Raw genomic sequence first — 14801 nt, 5'->3', positions numbered from 1 at the left:
TCATCATCAGGCATTTCACACCGAGAGCTGACAATGTCTCCTCTAGACTTTTACAGATATTTCAGTACTCTGCTATATCCCTCCATGTTGATCGAACACATTTCCTAATGTCATCTCCCAAACTGGGTCTCGCTCTTTTTGCAAATCGAGCAAAGAGCGTCTCTTGTACATGTATCCTCCATACCGAGCGAGGTGGCGCAGTCGTTAGCACACTGGACTCGCATCCGGGAGGTCGACGGTTCGATCCCGTCTCCGGCCATCCTGATTTAGGTTTTCCGTGATTTCCCTAAATCGTTTCAGGCAAATGCCGGGATGGTTCCTTTGAAAGGGCACGGCCGATTTCCTTCCCAATCCTTCCCTAACCCGAGCTTGCGCTCCGTCTCTAATGACCTCGTTGTCGACGGGACTTTAAACACTAACCACAACTGTATCCTCCATTAGCCTGGCTACATGTCATGCAAATATTTATTTTCGTTTTTGTCCTTGTTTTACTGTTGTAAGTCAGTATTGCTAACTATCACCGATGACTTCAGTATACGTTGCTAATATTACCTATTGGTAGCGAGATATAGTCTTTCTATGTGAAAAACAATTAAAAAAGTGGGAATCGCTGACAAAGGGTCCATACGAACTTCTGCTGACAGATCTGATTGGTACTGACAAGGTTTGTAGGACACGAGTAGCACTTCAAAGCAGGAAGACGAGACTGTAATCCGTTTTGGAGAAAACCAAGATTGTAAATTTTAGACAGTCTTGTATATTTCATTCGGCCTCATTCGGCCGCAAGCATTTAAGGGGTCCTCAACAAATCGGTTAAGCACTTAGTTCTGTAATCTCACTGCACGTACCTTTTGTATACCCACGTAATTCTAACAACAGATTCATTATGACAGAAAATTTTCAACATTTAATGATAAAAACAGGTTATGATAACATTTTCGAAGTCCGCCAAACTCGCAACAGCTTTATACAAGTATTTTCTAAGCAACGCCTTGAAGCCATTCGTGAATTTCTTTTGCTCCTCGATTTATTTGGAGGGCAAACGAAATGCTTTGTATGAAAAAACTTTTCGGTATGGCGAGGAGTCTGCCAACATGCAGTATCAAAGTAATTTTTTCCAAAAGTGTGTTTCAATGGCTCAGATTTGCAACATCTATTTTTACAGGCAGATGAAGAAACCTTACAAAACGGTTTCAAAATTGCGCATGCATCATCAACCAGAACAGACAGCTACTAGAAGAAATTGCATAACATTTCGGTGAGTCGTACTAGCTAGTTGTCTGCACCAATATTCGGTGGTATGTTTCACTAAGACATGCTACACCGTGAAATTGTGTCATGACTGAGAACCGTTTATGACCGTAAACCAAATTTGTTTTGCAATTGGATAAACCAAGCTTATGCAAAATTTCGGCAATATGTCGCAGTAATTATTGTTCTCCCTGATTCTGCGTCCCGTGTCTTACTGATTCGTGCAGTGTTCCATAGGTTACACATTATAGTTGCCACAGACGTAGATACAATAATGCAAATAAAATGATTACAATGATTTATTTGAAAGTTGTCATGTATCCTTTTTTATTTGTAATCTCCTAATCAAAAATATATTTCCTTCTTTTTTAGGGTAAAGATTATGAAAATAATAAATGAATAATTAAACACTGACAATTTGCAGAATCATAATAAATCTATTGTTAGAATTACGTGTACCGGCAGCAAGATTCATTTTAGAGACCTCATGCTTACGAAACTAAGCATTTACTCGCTCGGCTGCGTAACTCTTAAATACTAGTGACCATACAGAGTATATAAACACGTATAAAATTTTCAAACTTGATTTTCTCGAAAACGGTTGAGAGTTGCGCCTTCGTGTTTATATATGTTGAAGTCCTAGCTGTGACCCACACACCTTATCACGCTGAATAAAGTTCACCTCGGCAGCTGAGTGGTCAGCGCCGGCGGATTGTTAAGCGAAGGACCCGGGATCGAGAACCGGCTGAGACCGAGTTTTTCTCCGCTCGGTGACTGGGTGTTGTGCACGGTTTCTTTCGTCCTTTACCTGCACCTACCTTGAACTCGTTGCAGCAGATCGCCGGTAGGAAAGCCGAGTAGAAACCTATCGCACTGCAACTCGCACCATGCTGCATACAACGTAACTATTCGAAGAATCGGGCAAAGGTCTTAATTTTGAATGAAAGGTGGAAATACTGGCAAAACATCCGTATATTCTGAAACTTGATAATGCACATGTTCACCGCCAAGCCCGTGCTAGTCTTAACACAGCCACGCACAAAACCTTGCATTCATGTTAGTAATTTTATGGTAGCGTATTTCCCGAATTCTGAAAAGTTACTAAGCACGTTGTTCTTAAAAGAAAATGCTCGCATACTATTAAGTTTATCGGTGTCTAATGCACTCAAGTTTTCAGTCACCTATCTACTCAATATGCCACGCATAATTACTGTCTTTTCTCACACTCAGAATTACTTAAAAAATCCGTACTTTCTAAAAAAAACACACCGTAATAAATATACCTTCACTTTAAAACAATTTTGAAACAAGTAAAACTGGCAAATTATAACTTCCTTCGAAGCTCATACCACACACGACCGTTCCATTGAAAGGCTTGGCTACGACTCCCTTAGACTGTTCAAGCATTCTATATCACCAAGAGAAAAGAATACTCCGTTGTGATTGGTCAGTTTTCTTTAAGGCCAATAGAAAAACACTATTCTCTCGCGTTAGACCGCGCTTTTCATGACTAACCAATCAAGAAATAACACACTTTTCAGCTGTACTTTTTCCCGAATAAATATTTAATATTCTAATATTTTGTTTATACTTTACGTTATTAACTATTTTCATTTGCACTCAAATTAGCTTTCCTTTTACCATATACTTACTTAACATATTATGATACAAAATTCCCCGTTGTCGGCGTTCACACTGTATTAAAACTTCCTCACACTAGTTCGTACATAGTTCATCAGAAGAACAATCATCTACATATTTACTTTAAACCACATTCAGTCATCTACATCTACATGACTACTCTGCAATTCACATTTAAGTGCTTGGCAGAGGGTTCATCGAACCACAATCATACTATCTCTCTACTATTCCACTCCCGAACAGCGAGCGGGAAAAACGAACACCTAAACCTTTCTGTTCGAGCTCTGATTTCTCTTATTTTATTTTGATGATCATTCCTACCTATGTAGGTTGGGCTCAACAAAATATTTTCGCATTCGGAAGAGAAAGTTGGTGACTGAAATTTCGTAAAAAGGTCTCGCCGCGACGAAAAACGTCTATGCTGTAATGACTTCCATCCCAACTCGTGTATCATATCTGCCACACTCTCTCCCCTATAACGCGATAATACAAAACGAGCTGCCCTTCTTTGCACCCTCTCGATGTCCTCCGTCAATCCCACCTGGTAAGGATCCCACACCGCGCAGCAATATTCTAACAGAGGACGAACGAGTGTAGTGTAAGCTGTCTCTTTAGTGGACTTGTTGCATCTTCTAAGTGTCCTGCCAATGAAACGCAACCTTTGGCTCGCCTTCCCGACAATATTATCTATGTGGTCCTTCCAACTGAAGTTGTTTGTAATTTTAACACCCAGGTACTTAGTTGAATTGACAGCCTTGAGAATTGTACTATTTATCGAGTAATCGAATTCCAACGGATTTCTTTTGGAACTCATGTGGATCTTCTCACACTTTTCGTTATTTAGCGTCAACTGCCACCTGACACACCATACAGCAATCTTTTCTAAGTCGCTTTGCAGCTGATACTGGTCTTCGGATGACCTTACTAGACGGTAAATTACAGCATCATCTGCGAACAACCTAAGAGAACTGCTCAGATTGTCACCCAGGTCATTTATATAGATCAGGAACAGTAGAGGTCCCAGGACGCTTCCCTGGGGAACACCTGATATCACTTCAGTTTTACTCGATGATTTGCCGTCTATTACTACGAACTGCGACCTTCCTGACAGGAAATCACGAATCCAGTCGCACAACTGAGACGATACCCCATAGCTCCGCAGCTTGATTAGAAGTCGCTTGTGTGGAACGGTGTCAAAAGCTTTCCGGAAATCTAGAAATACGGAATCAACTTGAGATCCCCTGTCGATAGCGGCCATTACTTCGTGCGAATAAAGAGCTAGCTGCGTTGCACAAGAGCGATGTTTTCTGAAGCCATGCTGATTACGTGTCAATAGATCGTTCCCTTCGAGGTGATTCATAATGTTTGAATACAGTATATGCTCCAAAACCCTACTGCAAACCGACGTCAATGATATAGGTCTGTAGTTAAATGGATTACTCCTATTACCCTTCTTGAACACTGGTGCGACCTGCGCAATTTTCCAATCTGTAGGTACAGATCTATCGGTGAGCGAGCGGTAATTTACACTACTAGAAACATAAACAAAACTCTACAAACATAAATAAACAAAAAGGCCTTCAAGAAATAAACAGAATAATTCACAAAAACATTCTCTGGACCTGGTTCTTGAATGTCTCTGTGCACTACTGGACTCTGGTGGTCAAAATTCTTAACTTCCTGTTTACTCCTGTCCGCTACTGTCCTCTATCAGATGAAATTAAAACTACGTACTCGACTGAACCCACTTCAGACCATGTGTCGATGTGCACGCATGAGTCACTCTTGCCATACACAGACAGGCTCTAGACACGAGAGATATAAAGCGCCATGCCTCAACTGGTATCGTCTTCATTGGAATTACACTACTGAGACTGAATGGGTGTGGTCCGAATGCCAGTAAACAGAAAAAACGAATATGAATCACACTGGTGAGCGGACAGTTCATACGATCCCCTTGTCTGCCAGAAATGGATGTTGAGAGAGACATGAACACAAAGGAAAAAGAAAGGATCGCATAACAGACTGTGATGGAAACTAAATGTAAGTGAGAGCGACATGCTGCCATGCGAATGGAGGTATGATAGACCAAACTCGATTACAAGAGACAGTCACTATTACCAATATTTCTTCCCCTTTAGACTTATGGAAAGCTTCGTTTTGAAACCCCTATCTAGTTTTATTTCATTTTTTTTACTTTTTTTTTTAACCCAGTCTTTGTCCTTTGTCTGCAACAAAGATCTGCAATTGTTTCTATAATTTAAAAGCTATTCTTTTTGGTACGTTGATTACATGCGTTGAAGTCTTGTTCGCAGTCCTGCTTTCAAAGATGTCCCCTTAAGTTACTCCAATGACTGCTAAAGTTCTTATTCCGCGTTTCTGATTTTTAAATACTTCCACAAGTTCGTTATAACTATTCTAAATACATTTAATCTTCATTTTCTTAACTCAGAACTCGTATTATGTGTCAAGCAACGTGTCCATTACTCTTAAAAATGTTTATTAGTGTTTTTTACTTCCAGACGGAAAGACAGACTCATCGCCGAGCCTGGCACTCATCTCTATTCCCCATATCGATGTACAAATTTCGAATCCTGCCTCGGGCATGGATGTGTGTGATGTCCTTAGGTTAGTTAGGTTTAAGTTGTTCTAAGTTCTAGGGGACTAATGACCACAGCAGTTGAGTCCCATAGTGCTCAGAGCCATTTGAACCATTTTTGATGTACAAATTCAACAGGACTACAGTGTTTTTTTGTGCCATATTCATTTCGGAGGCCTATTTCTCTGGCTACAATTTAAGTCTTCCGGTATGTTTTAACCTACAAACATTACAAATGCTACAAGTTACAAATATTACTTCTGTATCTCATATAGTTTCAGTCCAGCGGAGTAGTACAGTGGTTAGCAAACTGGACTTCCAGTCAGCGTACAACTTTATATTGTCCGTGTTTTCCCTAAATTAAGGGAAGTGCTGAGATGGAAAAACGAACACTGACTTCCGCATCTTTGCTCCATCTGAGCTTGTGCACAGATGACGTTGGGCACTGCTTTTCTTTCTCTGTACCTACTTTTCTTTTTCTTTCATTCAAATACCCTATTTTGTTTCATGTAAGTAAGCCCTTTCACATTCTGAGAAGTAAGAACGGTTCTTCTTGTAATCTTTATTTCCATTTACAAGATCTCATAATGACCGGTACCTTTAGTACCACCCTCACCGTCCGGTACTCCTTAAACTTCTCTTTCTCCTCGGCTATTTAGACGAGGCATGAAAATATAATTACGTCAAGTGCGCACAGTACAGCTATATATGAAATGAGCAGCCAGTTGCTTGTAATAATAGGACACAGTTTTCCGTCGTCCACGCAGTGGTCCCATAACAGTTTTTCACTCACTGCGGTACTTATAACTTCATTATCAGGTACCCTCTCGCAGTTCCAGGCAACGTCTGGCAAATTATTGCCCCGTTTCAGAGGGTTTCTTTTACGTTCATTTTGCAGAAGCTTTTTCTACCGTATAAGCTACCTAATGAAAGAGTTGGTATAGACTATCTCGCGGTATATTAATGAAGTAATTACAGAAATGCAACTGCAAACGAGCGGTAGTAGGTTTTGACGTCAGAGAGTCGAGACCGGACCTGTTAGCAGTCTCTCTCTCTCTCTCTCTCTCTCTCTCTCTCTCTTTCTGTCTCTCTGTCGCTGAGACAGCCCGTTTCAGGGGAGGGCGTAAAGTGGCGAGCGCGCGAGGCTGTAAATTGTCCGGCTAGGATGAAATATTTCGGGCAGTAACGCGTTTTCGTCCCGGCGCGGCCGTGGCAGGCTCAACAAGCGTCGCGGTTCAATTAAAGCCGGGGCCGCTGCCCGCCCGGCGAGAACTCAATAACAGGACGGGGCCAGTTTTTATCAATCAGCGGCATTCCTCCGGCAGGCTAGAGCTGGCGCGCCAGTATCAGCGCATCGCCTCGGCTCGTGGGCGGCCCCCACCTGCTATTACCTAGCTCTGTTATTACCCGTCTGTCCATCACTGGCGCCAAAACACGGTGCCCGCCAGTAGCTTGCCGGGGTACGGTGTGCCGGCGGAACGAGTTACGCGGCACCGATACCTGCGCATCCTCCAGAACGTACCATTTGATTCAATTGTTCTCGCGCCACGCTTGGTTAACCTTCCATTCGGTTTGCTGTTATTATTTGGAAGCGGGGCAGGCCCGGTCGGTGGCGTTAAGTGTTTCGCGATGCCTGAAGCGGAGAGGCAGCCATCGTTCCGCAGGTCAACATGGCCACTAGCAAAGCTGCCAACTGCTCAAAGTCGGTACGCCCAAGACGCGGCTTAATATGGACGCAGCAATATGTCTCAAGTTTAGCCACAAAATTAATTGAGATTATTATTATTATTTCTCTTTCCTGTCTCAGACGTTATGTCTGTTTAAAATGGAAAGTGACGCGGACCTTGATCAAGCGTGACTTCTTTTTAACTGTCCGGTATATGTTACATTGCATTTAGGAACTTTCGGGTAAATGAACATGTATCAATAATTACAGATTTCTGTAGTTGTATGGATGTAGCTGTATTGCGTTGATGTACTGGTGGATATTGTGTGGTATGACTCCTGTAGTTGATAGTATAATTGGTATGATGTCAACTTTATCCTGATGCCACATGTCTTTGACTTCCTCAGCCAGTTGGATGTATTTTTCAATTTTTTCTCTTGTTTTCTTCTGTATATTTGTTGTATTGGGTATATATATTTCGATTAGTTGTGTTAATTTCTTCTTTTTATTGGTGAGTATGATGTCAGGTTTGTTATGTGGTGTTGTTGTATCTGTTATAATCGTTCTGTTCCAGTATAATTTGTATTCATCATTCTCCAGTACATTTTGTGGTGCATACTTGTATGTGGGAACGTGTTGTTTTATTAGTTTATGTTGTATGGCAAGTTGTTGATGTATTATTTTTGCTACATTGTCATGTTTTCTGAGGTATTCTGTATTTGCTAGTATTGTACATTCGCTTGTGATGTGATCTGCTGTTTCTGTTTGTTGTTTGCAAAGTCTCCATTTATCTGTTGTGGTATTTGGATCTTTAATAATAAGCTTGTTGTAATATCTGGTGTTTATTGTTTGACCCTGTATTGCAATCATGAATCCTTCCGTCTCACTGTATATATTGCCTTTTCTTAGCCATGACTTGGATGCGTCTTGATCGATGTGTGTCTGTGCTAGATGATACGGGTGCTTGCCATGTAGTGTTTTCTTTTTCCAATTTACTTTCTTCGTATCTCTTGATGTTATGTGATCTAAAGGGTTGTAGAAGTGGTTATGAAATTGCAATGGTGTAGCCGATGTATTTATATGAGTGATTGCTTTGTGTATTTTGCTAGTTTCTGCTCGTTCTAGAAAGAATTTTCTTAAATTGTCTAGCTGTCCATAATGTAGGTTTTTTATGTCGATAAATCCCCTTCCTCCTTCCTTTTTGCTTAATGTGAATCTTTCTGTTGCAAAACGTATGTGATGTATTCTATATTTGTGGCATTGTGATCGTGTTAGTGTATCGAGTGCTTCTAGGTCTGTGTTACTCCATTCCACTACTCCAAATGAGTATGTCAATATTGGTATAGCATAGGTATTTATAGCTTTTGTCTTGTTTCTTGCTGTCAATTCTGTCTTCAGTATTTTGTTAGTCTTTGTCTATACTTTTCTTTTAGTTCTTTAATATTTATACTATCTATTCCTATTTTTTGCCTGTATCCTTATTGTTATTATTATTATCGTATGCATCAATCACAGTAATAGCTTGTGAAATTATATACAGTACACAAGTTTTAAAACGGCTCAGACTACACTCGTATGTTGACGGACTCGATCCAGCCGTGTGTCTCGTGGGATGCATGATGGAGCTCCTCAATGCCACCAGGAAAGCGTCTGAATGGACATTCATTCACAATGTGGCTCATTGTTTGGGTGTCACCACAGTCACACACACTGTCACTTGAGAAGCCCCACTTGAGCATGTTGTATTTGCACCTACCCTCTTCAGTCCCATATCTGTTTAACTGCACCCACACCTCCCTTGGTTGGTGGCAGCCAGGAACTGGAACTGTTGGACTGTCTACAAGTTCGTGGTTTCGGGTTCCTGTAGCTTGACACTCACGTTTCCACTGTGCGACCTGGTCGAATCCTGTGGATAGCATTTGGACTCCCATTTCATATGCTGGTCTTCTAGATTTGAGGCAAATCCTGGGCAGTTATAGCAAATCGTCATGAAGAGGGATCGAGTTGTTTTCTGAAACTTGCTGACAGAGGTTGTGAAGAGCAGCCTTTCGACGGGGGTGTGGTGGACAATTGTTTGAAAGCACTGGTAGCCAGGAAGTAGGTGTAGACGGGTCTGTATCACTGACTACTCTCATAACTGAGTTCAGTTGGACGTCTACTTTCACTACGTGAGCGCTTCGGAGCCAAACTGGTGCACAGTATTCCGCTGCAGAGTATACCAGTGCAAGGGACGCTCCTCGGAGGACTGATGTGGTTCCTCCCCACGTACTGCCTGCCAGCTTTCTCACAAGGTTCACTCGTGTTTGTACCTTCTTGGCCAAGTTGGAAAGGTGTTTTTTGTATGTTAAAGTCCTGTCCAGAGGTTTTTGAGCTGTAGTTTATTGAGATGTAGAGGTGACGAAAGTCTTAGGATAGCGATAAGCACATGTACAACCGAAGTTAGTATCGCGTGCACCAGGTAATAAAGAGCATTGCGCACTCGGAGCCGTCGTCTCTACCCAGGTGATTCACGTGAAAATGTTTCCGTCGTGATTATGGCAATGCACAGGGAATTAAGAGACTTTGAACATGCAGTGGTAGTTGGAGATTGAAGCATGACACGTTCCATTTCGGAAATCGTTAGGAAATTTGGTATTCCGGAATCCACAGTATCAAGAGTGTGCCGACAGTACTACAATTCAGGCATTACCTCTCAATAATTGAAAACGCGGTGCCCGGCGGCCTCCACTTATGGACCGACCGCAGCAACGTTTGCGTAGAGTTGTCAGTGCTGACAGACAAGTTGTACTGCATGAATAACCGCAGAAATCAACGTGGGACGAGCGACGAACGTATTCATTAGGACAGTGAGGCGAAATATGGCGTTAATGGGGTATGGCGGCAGACGACCGACGCGAGTGCCTTAGCTAACAGCACGACATCACCTGCAGTGGCTCTCCTTCGTTCGTGACTATATCGGTTAGATTGCAGACGACTGGAAAACTGCGGCCTGGTCAGCCGAGTCCCCATGTCAGTTGGTTGGAACTGATGGCAAGGTTCGAATGTGGCGCAAACCCCACAAATCAATGGATCCAGGTTGTCGACAAGGCACTGTGCAAGCTGTGGGTTGTGTTTACATGCAATCGACTGGGTCCTCTGGTTATGTTCGGGTACTTGGAGACGATTTGCTGCCATTCATAGACTCGATATTCCCAAATAAACGATGGAATTTGTGTGGCTGACAATGCGCCATGTAACTGGGGCACAGTTCGTTCGCGACTGGTTTGGAGAACATCCTGGCAGTTCGAGCGAACGATTTGGCCAACCAGATAGCCTGACATGAATCCCATTGAACACTCATGGAACATGATCGGGAGATCTGTTTGTGTATAAAATGCTGCTCCGGGTACACTTTCGCAATTATATACGGCTATAGAGGCAGCATAGGTCAGTAGCATGGGTCAGTATTTCTGCAGGGGCCCCCCTGCGACTTGAGTTTCCGTTCCAAATGGTCGAAACTGGTCTATGGGGCTCAACACCAGTTCCGTAGACTTAGAACTACTTAAACCTAACTAACCTTAGGGCATCACATACATCCATGCCCGAGGCAGGACTCGAATCTGCTACCGTAGCAGCAGCGCGGTTCCGGACTGAAGCGTCGAGGTTGAGAGATCCTCAATGTTTTGAAAAAGCATTTATTCATAGAACATCAGTTAAATGAATGGTTGCTTTAATTGGTTCTTCCTAATTACAGACCAGATCCTGATTCCTGAAACTTGTTCCTAAAAATAAGCTGATTTTGTTTAGGTACTTTAATAAGCACTGTTGAATGTATACGTTACTGGGTTCGATGCTGGCTGGATCCTGCATTTTTTCTTTTTTTTTTAAAAAAAAAGTTGATGAAGACTTATTGGAAATAATAGTGTAACTTTTTCAGTGAGTTTCGAAGTTAATTATTGCTAACATTTTAATTTCTCCCTCTTCCACCGTCCAGTCCACATGAATGTAGACCTTTGTACATTTATAAACGGCGTAAATTCGAAGTTTACGTACCCTGCAGTAAAGAAAAAGACTAACGTCCATTTCTCCCTGCGCACGAGGTGAATGTTATTGTTTTGAACGTCACGTTCGCTTCGCGTGTTGTGGACCGAACCATCACGAAAGTCGATAGACAACCCTTTCCGTTTTGCATGCAGCGTACGACGTTAAAATGACGGTACGTTTGCACGAAGTCTTATGAACTGTAGGTTAGCGTACAGTTACGAGTAGCCTGCCCTCTGGAGAACCACACAGAGGTGTGGGCATGAGCGACTGGAGCCGTTGCCGGCAAGACTGGTTGGCCAGTGTTGCGTGCCTTCGCCTGTGCTCCTGCTCCTACTCTCTCTGCCTGTAGCGCAGCCGCGCCGTCCGCCGGGCCCGTAATTGGCTGTTTTTATCGGGGCCCCCGGTGGCTCCCGCGGTACCACTACTGGCCCTCCAGAGCGGCTTATACGATCCACGCTGCGGCGTCTCGCGCTCCCGTAAGTCACGCTACTGGTAGCGCACGGCACCTCTTTGTGATATACTACGCGCCAGTTCATACAAGCCACCCCGACTGGCCCCAGTCCGAGTATTGTATTGCACGAAAGGATCTTCATACAATTGTAAAACTACCGTAGGGTACAGTAGATTCTCATAAGTAAGCATAACTACGGTAGTTTTTCTGGTAACCTTGGTCGGTTAAGATCGTAACCTGTACGTTTGATGAGGTACATACCTATTGGGTGTTACCTCACTTCTATTCCGCTGTTTGCGTATGCAATCGGTGTCTTACTAGCCTCCGCTAGGGATCGAAAGTGTCTAGAAACTGAGGATATATGAAGGGCTATGTAGCTTGTGGAACATTTTTGTGCTGCATTAAGTATTGAGACCGGGGATCTAGAAACGACGGAGTAGGCTTCCTCCCGCCGTAGCCCTCAGTGGCCCACAATTCCCCAACAGGCCACACCGCCACAGCAGACAACCCACCCCACCGCCGCCCCACACCGAAGCCAGGCTTATTGTGTGCGGTGTGCGGTTCGGCCCCCAGGGGACCAGGGGACCCCCCACCCCCCACCCCCCAGGAACGACTCATATCAGACAAGTGTTACCCCAAATGTTTGCATGGTAGAGTAATTATGGTGTACGCGTATGTGGAGTCAGTGTTTGCGCAGCAATCGCAGGCATAGTGTAACTGAGGCGGAATAAAGGAACCCAGCTCGCATTCGCAGATGGTAAATCTCCTTAAAAACCGTCCACAGGCTGGACGGCACACTCGACCTCGACACTAATGTATTTAAAATATCCAGAATGAGATTTTCACTCTGCAGCGGAGTGTGCGCTGATATGAAACTTCCTGGCAGATTAAAACTGTGTGCCCGACCGAGACTCGAACTCGGGACCTTTGCCTTTCGCGGGCAAGTGCTCTACAAACTGAGCTACCGAAGCACGACTCACGGCCGGTACTCACAGCTTTACTTCTGCCAGTATCCGTCTCCTACCTTCCAAACTTTACAGAAGCTCTTCTGCGAAACTTGCAGAACTAGCACTCCTGAAAGAAAGGATATTGCGGAGACATGGCTTAGCCACAGCCTGGGGGATGTTTCCAGAATGAGATTTTCACTCTGCAGCGGAGTGTGCGCTGATATGAAACTTCCTGGCAGATTAAAACTGTGTGCCCGACCGAGACTCGAACTCGGGACCTTTGCCTTTCGCGGGCAAATATGTGTACGTGGGCAAAGACATGGGTAAAAACTTGCCCCAAACATCTCTAAAGATTTCAACCAAATTTGGTACACATATTAGCTACGGTGATACTTCTTGGCAGATTAAAACTGTGAACTCCGAGTTCGAGCCTTGGTCCGGCACTCCGCTGCAGAGTGAAAATTTCACTCTGGATATTAGCTACAGTTTTAAAAGAAGTATTGTGGGGATAAGAAGCACCAGCATCCTATTGTAGTGATCCTATTGTAGTGATCGAAAGCGGGGATAAGGAGGAGCAGAAAGAGGGGGGGGGGGGGGTTAGAGGAGATATACAGAGAGAAGGAGAGGAGTAGAAGAACTAACAGAGGGGAGGAGGTAATGAACAGAGGGTGAAGGACCAGATGGACAGAGGGTAGAGAAACAAATTGACGGGAGGTTAGGGGGAGAGAGTGAGGTGTTGGAGGAGCGGTACAGAGAGTGAGGGTGTGAGGAGAAAGAGAGAGAGAGAGAGAGAGAGAGAGAGAGAGAGAGGGATAGAGAGGGGATGAAGGAAGAGATGAAACGAGAGGGGGTAGGAGAAGATGTACTAATAGACGATTAAAATAAATACTTAGCTAGTAGATAATAGATAACGTAATATGTTACCAGTGAGATTTCCTAACCAACAATGTATACTTCAGTTTTTTTTAATTTTTATTTTATAGAGTAATGAATAACCGAATCATATTTGCGTAAAAACGAAATAACATTCAGACATTAAAAAAAAACAATTTGTTGCTGTTTACATGATGGCAGTTTAGGTGATGACAGGGAAGTTGATTTAATCAGTCGGGTTCTATGTTGAAGTTGCTTGTACAGCGAGGGCAACATCGTCCCCGAATCCCTTGCGGTTCGGCAGAGCACGGCACGTCTGTACCGATCACGTCTCAACTGCCCCTTGTAATGAGTCGTGTTACGGCACGGGAGGGTTCTTGTACGCCTGTACAATACGGCAAGCAAACGAGGCGTGTTCAGCGAACGAGACGTTGGGTTCGTGTCGTCGTTAGTCCAACGAGAGTGGCCACGCCCACCCGGAGTGCATCATCTGTCATCCCTACCAGCGTTCAGACGCCGCAAAACACTGTCAGAGGGGCGTGGCCGTATTAATTATTTCGTAGTTGTTCTGTCTTCTTCATCGGAAGGAACTGAGGCGGCCCTTCTGCGGCCGAGTTATTAAGAAATTTTGTGGCGCTGCCGAGCGTGAAACCGCCGCCGCGCGGAGACCAGGCCAGAACCTACTGACGCAGACCGCGTTTTTCCTCATGTTGCAGTTCACCGCCGACCAGATGATCAGCAGGGAGGGCCTGCGGGAGCTCGTGGACCTGGGCGAGCAGCTGGCGCACGGACACGTCCGCATCCACGGTGAGTACCACCCTCTGGTGCGTTGCTGCACTGCTGTGACGTTTGTGTCCGCTAGTGTTTACCCAGGTATACGAGTTGCAATTATACACTGAAGCGCCAAAGAAATTGCTATAGGCATGTCGTATTCAAATACAGAGATATGCAAACAGGCAGAAGACGGCGCTCTGGTGGGCAACGCCTAGGTAAAACAACAAGTGTCTGGCGCAGTTGTTAGAGCGGTTACTGCTGCTACAATGGCAGGTTACCACGATTTAAGTGAGTTTGGACGTGGTGCTATAGTCGGCGCACGAGGGAAGCGACACAGCATCTACGAGGTGAGCTTTTTCCCGTACGATCATTGCACGAGTGTGCCGTGAATATCAGGCATCTGGTAAATCATCATATTTCCGACATCGCTGCGCCCGGAATGAGATCCTACAAGAATGGGACCAATGACGACTGAAGAGAATCGTTCAACGTGACAGAAGTGCAACCCTTCCGCAAATTGCTGCTGCTTTCAGTGCAGGGCCATCAATAAGTGTCAGCGTGCGAACCATTCAACGA

General features: G+C 44.1%; 1 protein-coding gene across 1 annotated transcript in view; it reads left to right on the top strand.

Annotated features, from left to right (window-relative positions):
* LOC126335181 (uncharacterized) overlaps positions 1–14801 on the top strand; it is a 114882-nt gene that overhangs the window by 32896 nt on the left and 67185 nt on the right. The window contains exon 2 of the mRNA XM_049998175.1: positions 14168–14258. Coding sequence (XP_049854132.1) covers positions 14168–14258 — 91 coding nt within the window. The remainder of the gene's footprint in view (positions 1–14167; positions 14259–14801) is intronic.

The sequence above is a fragment of the Schistocerca gregaria genome, chromosome 2 (genome assembly GCF_023897955.1).
Source record: "Schistocerca gregaria isolate iqSchGreg1 chromosome 2, iqSchGreg1.2, whole genome shotgun sequence".
Classification (NCBI taxonomy): Eukaryota; Metazoa; Arthropoda; class Insecta; order Orthoptera; family Acrididae; genus Schistocerca; species Schistocerca gregaria.
Note: the sequence above shows the minus strand (reverse complement) of the source record. Positions and strands in the feature narration are given on the sequence as shown.